General features: G+C 39.8%; 1 protein-coding gene across 2 annotated transcripts in view; it reads right to left on the reverse strand.

Moving 5' to 3' along the window:
• Positions 1-13,849, reverse strand: part of ASCC3 (activating signal cointegrator 1 complex subunit 3) — an 806,286-nt gene that overhangs the window by 207,036 nt on the left and 585,401 nt on the right. For both annotated transcript variants that reach the window (XM_075597525.1, XM_075597526.1), the window contains 6 exons: positions 13,596-13,694; positions 7,186-7,354; positions 5,889-6,109; positions 3,881-3,966; positions 657-823; positions 415-560 (listed from right to left, as the gene is read on the reverse strand). In XM_075597525.1, the coding sequence (XP_075453640.1) occupies positions 415-560; positions 657-823; positions 3,881-3,966; positions 5,889-6,109; positions 7,186-7,354; positions 13,596-13,694 (888 nt within the window). The remainder of the gene's footprint in view (positions 1-414; positions 561-656; positions 824-3,880; positions 3,967-5,888; positions 6,110-7,185; positions 7,355-13,595; positions 13,695-13,849) is intronic.

Here is a 13,849-nt window from a genome sequence, read left to right on the forward strand (position 1 = left end):
TATACACCAAAATAGAATTGATCTATATTACAATACATTAGACTGTGGTCACGGAGGGAGGCTGGAAGGAATTGAATGGCGCAATCGGAAAACTCACGTGTTGATCTCTGAGATGGAACTCCACCTGAGAGTAGCAAGCCTCCCTTTCCAAACCAACCTACCATGTGACCAATAAAAATATGTTACCTGACCTCTATGTGTGGAAGCCTGATGAAGCACGCATAGTCACGTAATGTATTACGTATTTTTATTGGTCCCGTGGTAGGCTGGTTTGGATAGAGAGGCTTGTTACTCTCAGGCGGTGTTCCATCTCGGAGATAAACACGTGGGTTTTCCGATTGTCCATTCAATTCTTTCCAGCCTCCCCAACGGGGGGAAGGGAAAGACAGCTTGATGAGAAATAATTTCACCTACCTGACCAATACCTAACCAATCTGCAAGGTCTCTAGCATTAGCCAGGGCAGTTGACAGACCAACTATTCTTACAGTTCTCTCCGTATGCGATGAAATGAAATTCGTTCGAGACACAATAACTTCTAGTACAGGTCCTCGCTCATTTCCTAATCAAAACAAAAAATGGACAATTACACAATTACCACAATATACAGCCAAATGGAATATATAATACATTCATTTGTTAATGGCGCAATACATACCGAGCAAATGGATTTCATCAATAATGAGAATGGAAACCTTCTGAACATAGCTCCTGTTTTGCCAACTCCTGCTGACACCATCCCATTTCTCAGGAGTAGTAACAATGAGGTCAGCTTGGGCAATAGCTCTCATATCAGGAGTAACATCACCGGTCAGCTCTACAACTCTGTTTACAAGAAGATGACAGTGTGTGAAGTTAGTGCTGTGTTCGAGATTGCCATGATGCTGCCTTCTGTAGGACTGAAATAGCCATGCCACAAAACAATAATGCAACAACATCTGAAAAAATACAGATATTAAACTAAATAAATAATAGCACTGTAAAATGTGGATGAAAAATTCATTATCTTGGAATCGAAATGTTCTATTTCCATTAAGCATATTTGGTATTCGTCTTCATTAAGTTCTCATTTATTCACATGGAGTCAACATATTTTGCAGCACTGTACAATGTGGGAAAAATAAATAAAACATATAGATATTAAAAGTACTCCAATAGCATCTTGTCCTGATATTTATTTTTTTAGCTATCTTTTATTATAATGCTCAATGTTTTTAATTATTCGAAATCTATTGTATCTTTGTTGGTGGAGATTAGTATGTCTTCAATCAGTACCAGGGCGTCTTAAAATCATTAATACAAAAGTAAAATATTTGTTACACAATAAATATTTGTCACAAAACCATTAAACTTGAGTCACACACATCAACTCATTACTTTTGGTTGATACTCAACATGTTAACCTTGTTGTACTTGGCACAGTTCATAGAGATGTGCAAGTGATTCCCATGCGTTTCCTAGCATAGTTGGAGATTGCACTAAAAGGAGTGGACATTTTGGCAGTCAGGTCTTGGACACTGGTTGGGCATTGGCCATACATAATGCCATTAATATATCCCCATACAGAGAAGCAATTCACTGTACAAACACAATACTGTTCAGTTTTCCATACACTATCACACATTTAATATTCTGTTGTATTGTAGTTGCCAACTTGCTTTCTACAGTGGTGCCAATCATGAGGAATTACAAGTATAGAGGTAGGTTATACTGCTACCAACTTTTACTGCTCCCCGTCAACTCATTTTCGAGGAATAAATATTTACTTTTGGGACACCCTGTATTATGTGGTAAAACTGGGGTGGCTTTTTTCCCTGACTGAACTATTTGAAGACAAAGGTCATACCACCTCCTGCAGAGTTATGCAGCGGCTGACAAATAAGTCGCTGAGCCAGGCCAGAAGGGAACTTTTAATGCTGGGGCCCTAAAAAAGATGTTGCAGGGCGCCCATCATGCATGGGAGGTGGAGAGCACAGCATGTAGCCCTGGGAGGATGCAAGCAAACGTGCAAGCCCTCACCATAGGCCCAAAATCAGAACTCCTTGTGGGATAAGGAGGGATTTAAAGGGTCATAGATAAGATGCAGGAAATTAAAAATGATTCTGCCCACAGGACCTGGAATTTTCAGTTACCCCACCCACACCCCGCAGACAGAGGCGCCATCGCAGATTTCTAAATCATTGGCATATTTACCAATTAGATAGAGAAATGATCTCAATAAACCAGCACATACTGTATATACGTGCATGTATAACAGTAACTCACAGCAGAATTGGCGATCAATTGTATAATATTAACTTGTTTGTTATACATTGTCACAGAAGATGGGTGACCTTACCAAAGAGGTCAGTATACTGTGCCCAGCGACTCTCAAGCAAGCAACAGGGAGGTTGCGGCAGAGTAGAGGGGCAAGGGGCGTGGCCCCACTTTGGGCTACATAAAAGCAGCGGCAAGTGGTGTGTTTTGTCCCTCCCCAAAAATGGTCAAATCTGTAGTGTAACAGATGAGTTGATATTCTGGGTACGGTCACCTGGGCCAGGTTATAATATAACATGGATAATTGGGCAATATGTGTACTCAATCAATGCTGTTTTACAATAGTGTAAAGCAAGCTATTTTATGTGGGATATAATGTAGTATTAGTTGCTGGGGAGCACTCACGAAATACCTGTTTCTGCTACAGGTGCTGCAAAGGCTAAAATCAACCAGGTTCAAGACATTTTGATAAAAGCCCAGGGATAGGACTAAAACAGACATAGGTGACTAATTAATAGTCTATGAGAGTAGGGAATCTTTGACCTTTCTACGTATGGAAAGGTAGCCATGGGATGGGTTAAAAGGTTTGACTTTGTAAGTTCTTGGTTACCTAGCTTATGTGAAGGAGAGAAGTGAGACTGTGGAAGGGAGAGGAAATAGTAAAGGCAGAAGGTGAGGCACATAGCAATGCATATAAGGGGACATGACCAGCTTCATGCAATGAACCAAGTGGAGCACTTTTCATTGTTGTTGCTAGATGATACAGCTGTGAGACGAAGCTGAAGAAGAGTGTGCACAAAATGAGGGGATGGAGAGAACGGTGGAGGTCAGGTGCTGTAACTAGGATAGTTTTAGATCAAGAAGCAGGCTTTCTGAAATCATGTTGGATGAGTCTGGTGGTATGAGCAAACAATACCAAAACAATAGGAATGCTAGAGGCACACGATTGGAAATGGGATTGGAGGAAGGTGGACAGTTTGATCAAAGTGGGTGTGCAGCTTTGTTTTTGGAAAGAGAGACATAAGTAGGCTCTAAGCCAGGGGTGGGCAACTCCAATCCTCAAGGGCCACCAACAGGTCAGGTTTTAAGAATATCCCTGCTTCAGCACAGGTGGCTCAGTCGAAAAAGCCCTCAATCTTCAAAAGTGAAGACTGGAACGTTACATGTATTTGAATGGGAATGGATTTAAAGCAGAAGTCTTTTCCTATTAGGACTAGAAGGAACAGTGGTACTGATCACAATATTGAATTTAGTGTTTGTTAACGTCATCATTTTATCTTAGAAACAAAAGAAATATGTCTTAGAATCTTTGGGACACATTCCTTCTGCATCATCACAAATACTGTACACACAACTACAACCTTGTTTGTTACCTCATACGGAACAAAAAATTGTCTCCCAATGAAGTCTGTACTTGCAAGCATAATATATTTAACCAAAATACCACAAATGCTAATTACTGTACATGAAAGAGAATCCATTTTACAAAAATAATGCATTTTCTAATCTTTTGTTAATTATGTAAAACAAAGAATAATCTTTAATATCCACTTTCTCTTTAGCTATGCCCTTGATATGACCCTAGTACAAGCTTCTGAGGTACAAATAATGTAGGGGTATACTTACTTTTTACCAAGTTTTTCTTCAATTCTAATTTTCCAGTCCTCCATTCTCTCACGTACCAGTGCCTTCAGAGGAGCAATGTATACTGCCTGTAATATATTAGAGATTAAAAAGTCCAAACAGACAGATTGTCAGTAAATCAATAAAATTACAGAACAATCCACTCATTTACACAACTAAAACATGATCTATAGAAAACATACAAGATCCAAAAATGTGGTGCAATGTTTGACTGCACAATAAAAAACAAATATTACTAAACATTGCTGTAAACAATTTAAACATCCAGACATTCATCTTTTTTTTTTTTTTTTTTAACAGAACAAAACAATTGCACATCTTTTCCATGACAGCAAGAAACAAACAATATGTCACCTTGAAATCCATCTCAATGCTAAGCTTTTGCCGAACAAATTATCAGTGGTGTGGAAAGCGATAAATGATCAAGGAAACTGAGAAAAATAACTTTTACATCACTGATGATTTCCAAGAGATAAATTAATCAGTATCATCAAAGTCACCCAAGTTGAAGGTAGAAGCTACCTTTGGCTTAACATTTTGCAGTCTATTATTTCAATCGGTGGCTGTACCGGTATTCTGATGTTTTTTGTTTTTTTACAATTTTGTTCTTAGTTACCCCAAAGAAGAGGGATTACAAAGTATTCAAGATTTAACTAAAGAAATATTGTAATAAAGATGGTAAAAAAAAACAAACACAAACTATATGATGTAAATGAAGAGAGAGAGAGAGAGAGAGAGAGAGAGAGAGAAGATGAGAGAGAGAGAGAGAGAGAGAGAGAGAGAGAGAGAGAGAGAGAGAGAGAGAGAGAGGAGAGAGAGAGAGAGGGAGGAGAGGGAGAGGGAGAGGGAGAGAGGGAGAAGAGAGAGAGAGAGAGAGAGAGAGAGAGAGAGAGAGAGAGAGAGAGAGAGAGAGAGAGAGAGAGAGAGAGAGAGAGAGGAGAGAGAGAGAGAGAGAGAGAGAGAGAGAGAGAGAGAGTAATGTGACCACATTCAAGAGCTTTGACTTTCTAAAAGATGTCATGCAACATTTTACCACTATTGTGTTTACCGGTTGCTGGAGGTTGCATGGCATCAAAAAATACAGGTACTGACCTACTGTATGCATATGGTTAGCTCAAGTTTTGAAGTCTAGATCCCCACTAAAGAATGCCTGTCTGGCCATGTCACTCAGGCTTACAGCTACTACTCAATGCTTGTATGCACCAGTGATGTCTTTTGAACGTATGTTATGTTAAAGTGTGGTAAACATCCCAAACACGTAAATAGCTTCCCTCTGATGAGGCCTGGCAAGGGTCCACCTAAATTGCTCAGCCATTTGAATGTAAAGCGTTAGGGAAGGAAAACAAATATTCCTGGGCTGATAACTAGCAACTAAAAACTGCTAACAACCCAACTGACATGTTGCAGAAGAAAGATACAGAGAAGGAGAAGCTGGCATACAGTGTATGTTAGAACCAGTGCTGTCACTGCTCTTCTTTACAGTTTAAAGGGGATGTGGAAATGATGAATTGGTATACGTACTGTAAGTATAGCCATGTTTATGCTGTGTGTGGTTTACCTTTGCCTGCAGTTACAGTACAAAAAACAACAAGTGGCATTACCACATTATTTGCGCTGCTACTTTATGGTCTGTAGGAAAGTGATGGGATTTAGAGGAAGCAATCGTAATTACTCCACTAAAGATTAGTGGCTGTTTGTGCACTAAATGGAAGAAACTTTAGAGAGCTGTACGTACCAAAAATGTTTAATTTGAAAAATAAATGTTTACAGTTAATTTTAATGGTAAATTAAAATTTCAACAGCGGAAACTTTTCACTAATAGTCATCAAGCAGCAGCATGTTCATTTTCAGGAACAGGGCTGGGTTGACTTAAAACGAAATACTGGTCTAACCTCTTCAGTGCCAGAGAAAGCCTGAAAGTAACGTATTGTACCCAAGGCAGGAACATGGGTCATTTATCATATCAACAAACTGAGCATATTTTGCAAACCTTGGACGTTGGATACTTGTTGAAGACTCTGAAGATGGCCAGTTCAGCAGCTACAGTCTTTCCAGAGCCAGTGGGAGCTCCAAGTAGAACATTAGCATCAGTGTGATAGAGAGTGTGGAAGATCTGAGTTTGCACTGGGTTGAAGTGCGTAAATTTGTACAGTGTTTCATACTCTTTATGTCCAAGGGCTGACACTGGCAAAGGCTGTAGGTCAAGCAATTCTACAATAAATAAAAAAAATACAATTAAAGCTTGCACAGCCACTATATCTTTACAGGAACTCTGATCTACAATGTAAAATAATGGCAGAAGCATACAGTATATACAGTAAGAGGTAATATCTTTATGACTGACCTTTGTAAACTACACAAGTACAAGCATTATTAAATATTTTCTTCCAGAGATCGATTGCAAACATGGCAAACTGATATGTATAAGGTTGTGTGTTCTCGCTATTATGCATGATGTGCATTGCCCTTCTACAGGCAAAGTGCCCCTCGTATTCGATCTTTTCCTACTTGTTTTTCTAATAAACACAAAGGGGCCAGATCACTTACTTACATTGCTAATATATGTTGAATCGAGAAATCAACTGTACGTTTCTCCAATTCGAAACACTGCATTGTGAATCTGAACTAGCGATACAAATGTGTGTACAACTACAATGAAGAGCATTAAGGCAGTTATAAAACACCTGACATTTAAATAATTTCAGTACTAAAAATATGAAATATCTAGTGAATATTCCCAGCAATAATAGATGGGGCTTTTCTTATTGTCGTTGGTCTATTTTCCCACCTGCACGCAAAATTGTTGTACGAGTATCTAGCATGCATAATTATTATACCATGTAAAGCAAATGTTGATGGTCAACCAGTCAGCATTTCAATGTCCCTAATGACATTTATATTACATTTGTTTCATGATGAAAATTTCTGAGGCACAATGCTCATCGCATTTTGTTCTGTATATTAACTGGGGCCGGCTCTAATTGCTGAATAGAGTGGCCCTGTACTGATGAATACAGTGACGGCCCTGTGCAACTCTTATTCTGTTTCCTCTGAAATCCTGAACCCTAAAATTGCAGAACCCTAAACCTTTGGAGTACTGTCGCTGAAACCCTTTTGAAAACCCGACCCAAGGGAATACTCTACATAACTTGTTAGGATTGAGACTGATAATAAATGAGTCTATGGACCGAATTCCTCCAATTACGATGGGAAACATTTCAGACCTCTCCAAATATTTATTTATCATCGACAAAGAACACACTATTGCTGTGAAAAGAAATCTGTACCTGTGTGGGGAGGATGCCTTTCTGGCAAAATGAGATGTTGGAAATTTATGATGCACACAGCCTCAGCTCCCAGCCATCTATCAGATACAGCTCGAATGTAGTATTGAGAAGGCAGCGGCTCAAAGATTGGTATTGTAAACACCACAAGTTGTGATTCTTTCGTGACGACCTGATGTACAAAGAAATAATGATTAACATGGATTGGCATGAGCTCAAGTTTGTAGAAGTGGCATGTGTGAAAACAATATGAAGTTGATATCAACGTAACACAGTAATGATGCCAACCTTACTTTCTAGATTTTAAAACTGGTATTTGTTATAACTATTTAAAAAAACAAAAAATTGAACGCAAGATATAAAAAAGTACAAATCTTCTATTGTAAACTAATATTATTACATATTAATAAGAATGTTCATTGAAAAAAAATAAGTAATGTCAAACAAATAATATGATAGGAACATTACAAATCCATACACGGAAATAAATTAGACTTAGGAAAGTAAAACTAAACGATGTTAAGAATCATATTCAATGAAAATTATATGTGCTTTGCAAGAAAGGGGATGCTTGGTAAAGTAATCAATAAGTGGGACTAAATATTTGAGAAACCTAAGCCAGGACTCACTAAGCTACGAGCGGAATTGGACATTCGGTCGAGACCAAGTCTCTGGTCTCCGCCGGCCGCAGAGGGACCTCAGCCGCAGCTTCTCCACCACAGAACACTCTGCCGCCGCCTGCTTCGCCAAGGCAAGTTAATTTAAGAGTTTACTTGGCGGTTACGGTAAGGGGTTATGTTTTTAGGGCATAGGTTTTGGGGTAAGTGGTTAAGCTTTTTAGGGTAGGGGATATGGGCAAGGTGTTTAGGGTAAGGGGGCTTAGGGTAAGGGGGGCTTAGGGTAAGGGGGGCTTAGATTAAGGGGGGCTTAGATCAAGGGGGGCTTAGGGTAAAGGGGGCTTAGGGTAAAGGGGGATTAGGGTAAGGGGGGATTAGGGTAAGGGGGATTAGGGTAAATGGGGATTAGGGTAAGGGGGGATTAGGGTAAGGGGGGATTAGGGTAAGGGGGGATTAGGGTAAGGGGGGATTAGGGTAAAGGGGGATTAGGGTAAGGGGGGTTTAGCGTAAGGGGTTTTAGGGTAGGGGGGTTTTAGGGTAATGGGGTTTTAGGGTAATGGGGTTTTAGGGTAAGGGGTAAAGTTAGCATTAGGGATTTTTAGGGTAAGGGTTAAGGTTATGGACTAACCCGGCAAAGCGGCCGGTGGCGAGGTGAGAAGTGGCTAAACGGTGGCACAAATTTGGTGGTGGAAAGACGCCCACAAGCAAATGTCACAGAAAAAGCTGCCACGGTTTACTTCCATTTACTTGCGCGCCGGTTTGCTGTACAATACCCCGCATTACGTCTCAGTGAATCCCGGCCAAACTGTGAATTCATTTATTAAAGCAGTAAGATTTTCAAGATTTACATTAATCCAAGAAAAGATGGAGGAACATACTTTTCAAATGTGCTGCAATCACCATTATAGAACTTAGCGTTAAATAAAATGAATACAAATGTTCCCGAGATTTTGAAGACAGTCTTCATGAATGGTTACATAGTTACATAGTAGATGAGGTTGAAAAAAGACGTACGTCCATCAAGTTCAACCTATGCTAAATTTAGACAACAGATATCTATACTTACTTATTGATCCAGAGGAAGGCAAACAAAAAACCCCATTAAGGGGAAAAATTAATTCCTTCCTGACTCCAAGAATTGGCAATCGGATTAATCCCTGGATCAACATCCTTCCCATGTATACTTATTTGGTATATCCCTGTATACCTTTCCCATCTAAAAAGATGTCCAACCTTTTTTTGAACAAATCTATTGTATCTGCCATCACAGTCTCCATGGGTAATGAATTCCACATTTTAACTGCCCTTACTGTAAAGAACCCTTTCCTTTGTTGCTGGTGAAATTTCCTTTCCTCCAACCTTAAGGGATGGCCCAGAGTCCTTTGTACTGCCCGTGGGATGAATAGTTCTTTTGAAAGCTCTTTGTACTGTCCCTTAATATATTTGTATATAGTTATCATATCCCCTCTTAGACGCCTATTTTCTAATGTAAATAAATCTAATTTAGCTAGCCTCTCCTCATAAATTAGAATGTCCATCCCCTTTATTAATTTGGTGGCTCTTCTCTGCACTCTCTCTAGTTCCATAATGTCTTTTCTTAGGATTAGTGCCCAAAATTGTACTCCATATTCAAGGTGTGGTCTTACTAATGCTTTGTAAAGGGGCATCATTATGTTTACTTCCCTTCGATCCATTGCCCGTATGATGCAAGATAAGATCTTGTTTGCCTTTGCAGCTACTGCATGACATTGGGCACTATTGCTAAGCCTGCTGTCTACAAGCACTTCTAAATCCTTATCCATCAAGGATTCCCCCAATATATCTCCATTTAATTTGTAAGTCACCTTTTTATTCTTGCATCCCAAATGCATAACCTTACATTTATCTGTATTAAACCTCATTTGCCATTTACCTGCCCACGTTTCCAGTCTCTCCAAGTCCTTCTGAAGAGAAATTACATCCTGCTCTGATTCTATTACCTTACACAATTTAGTATCATCAGCAAAGATGGAGACTTTGCTCTCGATCCCAACCTCAAGGTCATTAATAAACAAGTTAAAAAGCAGGGGTCCCAGTACCGATCCCTGAGGTACTCCACTCACGACTTTAGCCCAACCTGAAAAAGTTCCATTTATGACAACCCTCTGTTGTCTGTCCTTTAACCAGTTTTCAATCCAGGTGCATATATTATTACTGAGTCCAATTTTCTTTATTTTGTACACCAACCTCTTGTGTGAAACCGTATCAAAAGCCTTTGCAAAATCTGTATGTAGACCTCATCAACTGCATTACCCTGGTCTAAATTCCTACTTACCTCCTCAAAGAAACAAATAAGGTTAGTTTGGCAAGATCTATCCTTCATAAATCCATGCTGACTATTACTAATAATTTTGTTTCCCATTAGGTATTCCTGAATATTATCCCGTATTAAACCTTCAAGTAGTTTCCCTACTATTGAAGTCAGGCTTACAGGTCTGTAATTCCCCGGATGTGATCTAGCTCCCTTTTTAAATATAGGCACCACATCTGCTTTACGCCAATCTTGTGGTACTGAGCCTGTGGAAATGGAGTCCTTGAATATTAAATATAATGGTTTTGCTATTACTGAGCTTAACTCCTTGAGAACTCTTGGATGTATGCCATCGGGGCCAGGTGCCTTATTTACTTTAATATTTTCCAGTCGCTTATGAACTTCTTCCTCAGTTAACCAATTGGTCATTAATATGGAGGTTGTGGCTTCCTCCTGTGGCGCTACTAATTAACTTGATTCTTCCCTGGTAAACACAGAGGCAAAGAATTTGTTTAATACCTCTGCTTTTTCCTTATCTCCAATAATCTGCCTATCCATCTCACACTGAAAGGGCCCTATATTTTCTTTTCTCATTTTTTTGTTATTAAGGTACTTAAAGAACTTTTTAGGGTTGACCTTACTTTCTATTGCAATCCTTTTTTCATTATCCATTTTTGCTAATTTAATTGCCCTTTTGCAATTTTTGTTACATTCCTTATAATTCTGATACAATGTCTCTGTCCCTTCTGACTTAAAGAATCTAAACGCCTTCCTCTTCTTGTCCATTTCCTCCCCTACCTGTTTATTTAGCCACATTGGTTTTGACTTATTTCTTTTATACTTATTACCCAAGGGTATACACTGATAAGTGTGCTTTTCTAACAATGTTTTAAAGACTGCCCATTTATCTTCTACATTTTTCCCTGCAAAAACATCATCCCATTGTATTACTACTAGATTATACCTCAGTTTATTAAAATCTGCCTTTCTAAAGTTTAAAGTCTTTGTTGAACCCAAGTAATCTATTTTTTGATAATTTATTTCAAATGAGACCATGTTATGATCACTGTTATCCAAATGTTCCAGGACTTGAATATTTGTTATTACTTCTACATTGTTTGATATGACCAAATCCAGAACTGCCTTTCTCCTGGTTGGTTCCTCAATAATTTGGGTCATATAATTGTCTTTAAGCACCCCCAAAAACCGTTTCCTTTTGTTGTAACGCTAATCTCATTGCCCCAGTCTATGTCTGGATAATTAAAATCCCCCATTATGCAAACATGACCCAGTTTTGATGCCTTCTCCATTTGCAAATGTATTTTAGCTTCCTCAATCTCATAGATATTTGGTGGTTTATAGCATATTCCCACAAACATTTTCTTTATACTTTTACCTCTACTGCTAATTTCTATCCACAAGGTCTCTACATTTTCATCATTCCCTTCATAGACATCATCCCTTATAATAGGTTTTAGATCTGGTTTAACATCTAGACATACTCCAACTCCCCTTCTATTTCTTCGATCCTTCCGAAAAAGAGAATACCCCTTTAAATTAACTGTCCAGTCATGAGTTTCATCCCACCATGTTTCAGTAATGCCTATGATATCATACTGCTCCCTTGTAGCTATTAATTAAAGCTCCCCCATTTTATCTGTCAGGCTTCTTGCATTAGCAAGCATGCATTTAAGTTTTTTTTCAGCCTGTTCTATTATCTTACCTGCTCCTTCCTTTCTGCGCCCACTTGGTTTAGTCTTTAGAAGTTTTCTAGTATTATCTCTATTTACTATGGGTATCTCACTGCTTGTCAAACTTGCACTTGCCCCCATTCTACCTCCATACCACCTTGTATCCTCATCTATTCCATTTAGTTCATTATCTGTTTCATTCCCCTCCCCCCTCCATCCTAGTTTAAAATCTCCTCCAACCTTTTTAGCATTCTCCCCCCTAGCACAGAAGATCCCTCTTCATTGAGGTGCAATCCGTCCCTAGAATATAGCAGGCACCTCTCAGAAAAGGAGTCCCAGTGCTCTAAAAACCCAAACCCCTCCTTCCTACACCACTTTCTTAGCCATGCATTAACCTCCCTGATCTCTGACTGTCTCCCTGCGGTAGCGCATAGCACTGGTAGTATTTCAGAAAATACTTTCCTTGGAGGTCCTTGCCTTAAGCTTTTGGTCTAGATCCCTGTAATCATTTTTTAGGACCCTCCATCTTTCTCTAACTTTGTCATTGGTGCCAAAATGTACCAAGACCGCCGGGTCAATCCCAGCCCCCCCCAACAATCTGTCTACCCGATCCGCAATGTGCCGAACCCGAGCACCCGGGAGACAACAAACTGTTCGGTTCATGCGGTCCCGGCAACAGATTGCCCTATCTACCTTCCTAATAATGGAGTCCCCTACCACCACAATCTTTCTTTGCATCTGAGCATCCTGAGTCTCCACTGTGCTGGAGGAACTATTCCCCTGGCTGCTAGAGAAATTAGTCACCCCCAGCCTTGCCATTTCTGTCCCAACATTCCCAATATCTTCACTCAACATGGCAAATCTATTGGGATGTGTCAGCTCAGAAACGACCTGCCTCTCCGTATTGCACCTGCTTCCCCTTCTAACTGTCACCCAGCTACCTACCTGCTCCTCACTAAAAGCGCCACCGTCTGCACAACTAGTCGAAGCAAGGGCCTGCTCAGTGAGCTCTAATTCCCTTTCAAGATTGCCAATCTCCCTCAATATTGCAAGTTGCCTCTTCAGATCAGCAATCTCTGATTCTAAAGAGACCACCTGCTCACACTTCTCACAGCGGTATGCTCCTTGGAACAGCTGCTCCAAGTGCACATACATGTGGCAAGATGAGCAGAGTGGCATTTTCAATCCTGCTCATTCTAACAACTATGAAGTTTAGAAGTACTAACAGTAAACTGTACTTCAATAAACTATACCTTGTTTAACTGCTTCCTTGTTCAAACTGTTTCTGGTTCTAACTGCACACACTTCAACCAACCAGCACTTCAATCAACCACACAGATCAATCAGTACACGCAAGCTCAGGATTTGTTAGAAGCCTCTGTTTAAATAGCGACACCCACCAGGTGTGTTAGGTTATCAATTAACTAACCCCACCCACTGCAGGTGTGTTAGGCCAGCCAATTAACCAACCACACCCACTCTGCCTCAGGCAGGAGAAAGGGAAAAAAAAGTTACAGGCTTCAAATTACAGCACACTTTAAAAATAGATTACCCACTGCACACTCCCCAAAAACAGCCACCCCTGCTAGTATACCCAGTACTTCCCTTTCCTTCTGGTTTTAACTGCACACACTTTAGCCAACCAGCACTTCAATCAACCACACAGATCAATCAGTACACGCAAAGTGTGGCTTGAGGAACATCCTACTGCTGTCACTTTAGCACGTTATAGACGTACGTTTTCAGAATATAGTATGTGCTAATGACAGATACCATGAATTGGCCAAATGCAAAAGAGGTCATGCAATAAGATACCTGTTTTTTTTGCAGGAGAAAATATTCGGAATGATAGATGTGGTCGTTGACTGGGTCTTCAACCCAAATCCACCAGGGTTCCCCAACAGCTCCATGCACCTACCAATGCAAAAGATTATATTTACTTTTCCGTTTAAAAGCATCATTACACCAATTTAACTATTTATTTAGCCACAATAAGAAGTCTTGGACCCCTATTCAATAGGCTATGAAGCTGAATAAGACGAAAAAGTTCTTCAGGTCAGGAAAGCGTT

This window comes from Ascaphus truei, chromosome 4 (assembly GCF_040206685.1).
Source record: "Ascaphus truei isolate aAscTru1 chromosome 4, aAscTru1.hap1, whole genome shotgun sequence".
Taxonomy (NCBI): Eukaryota; Metazoa; Chordata; class Amphibia; order Anura; family Ascaphidae; genus Ascaphus; species Ascaphus truei.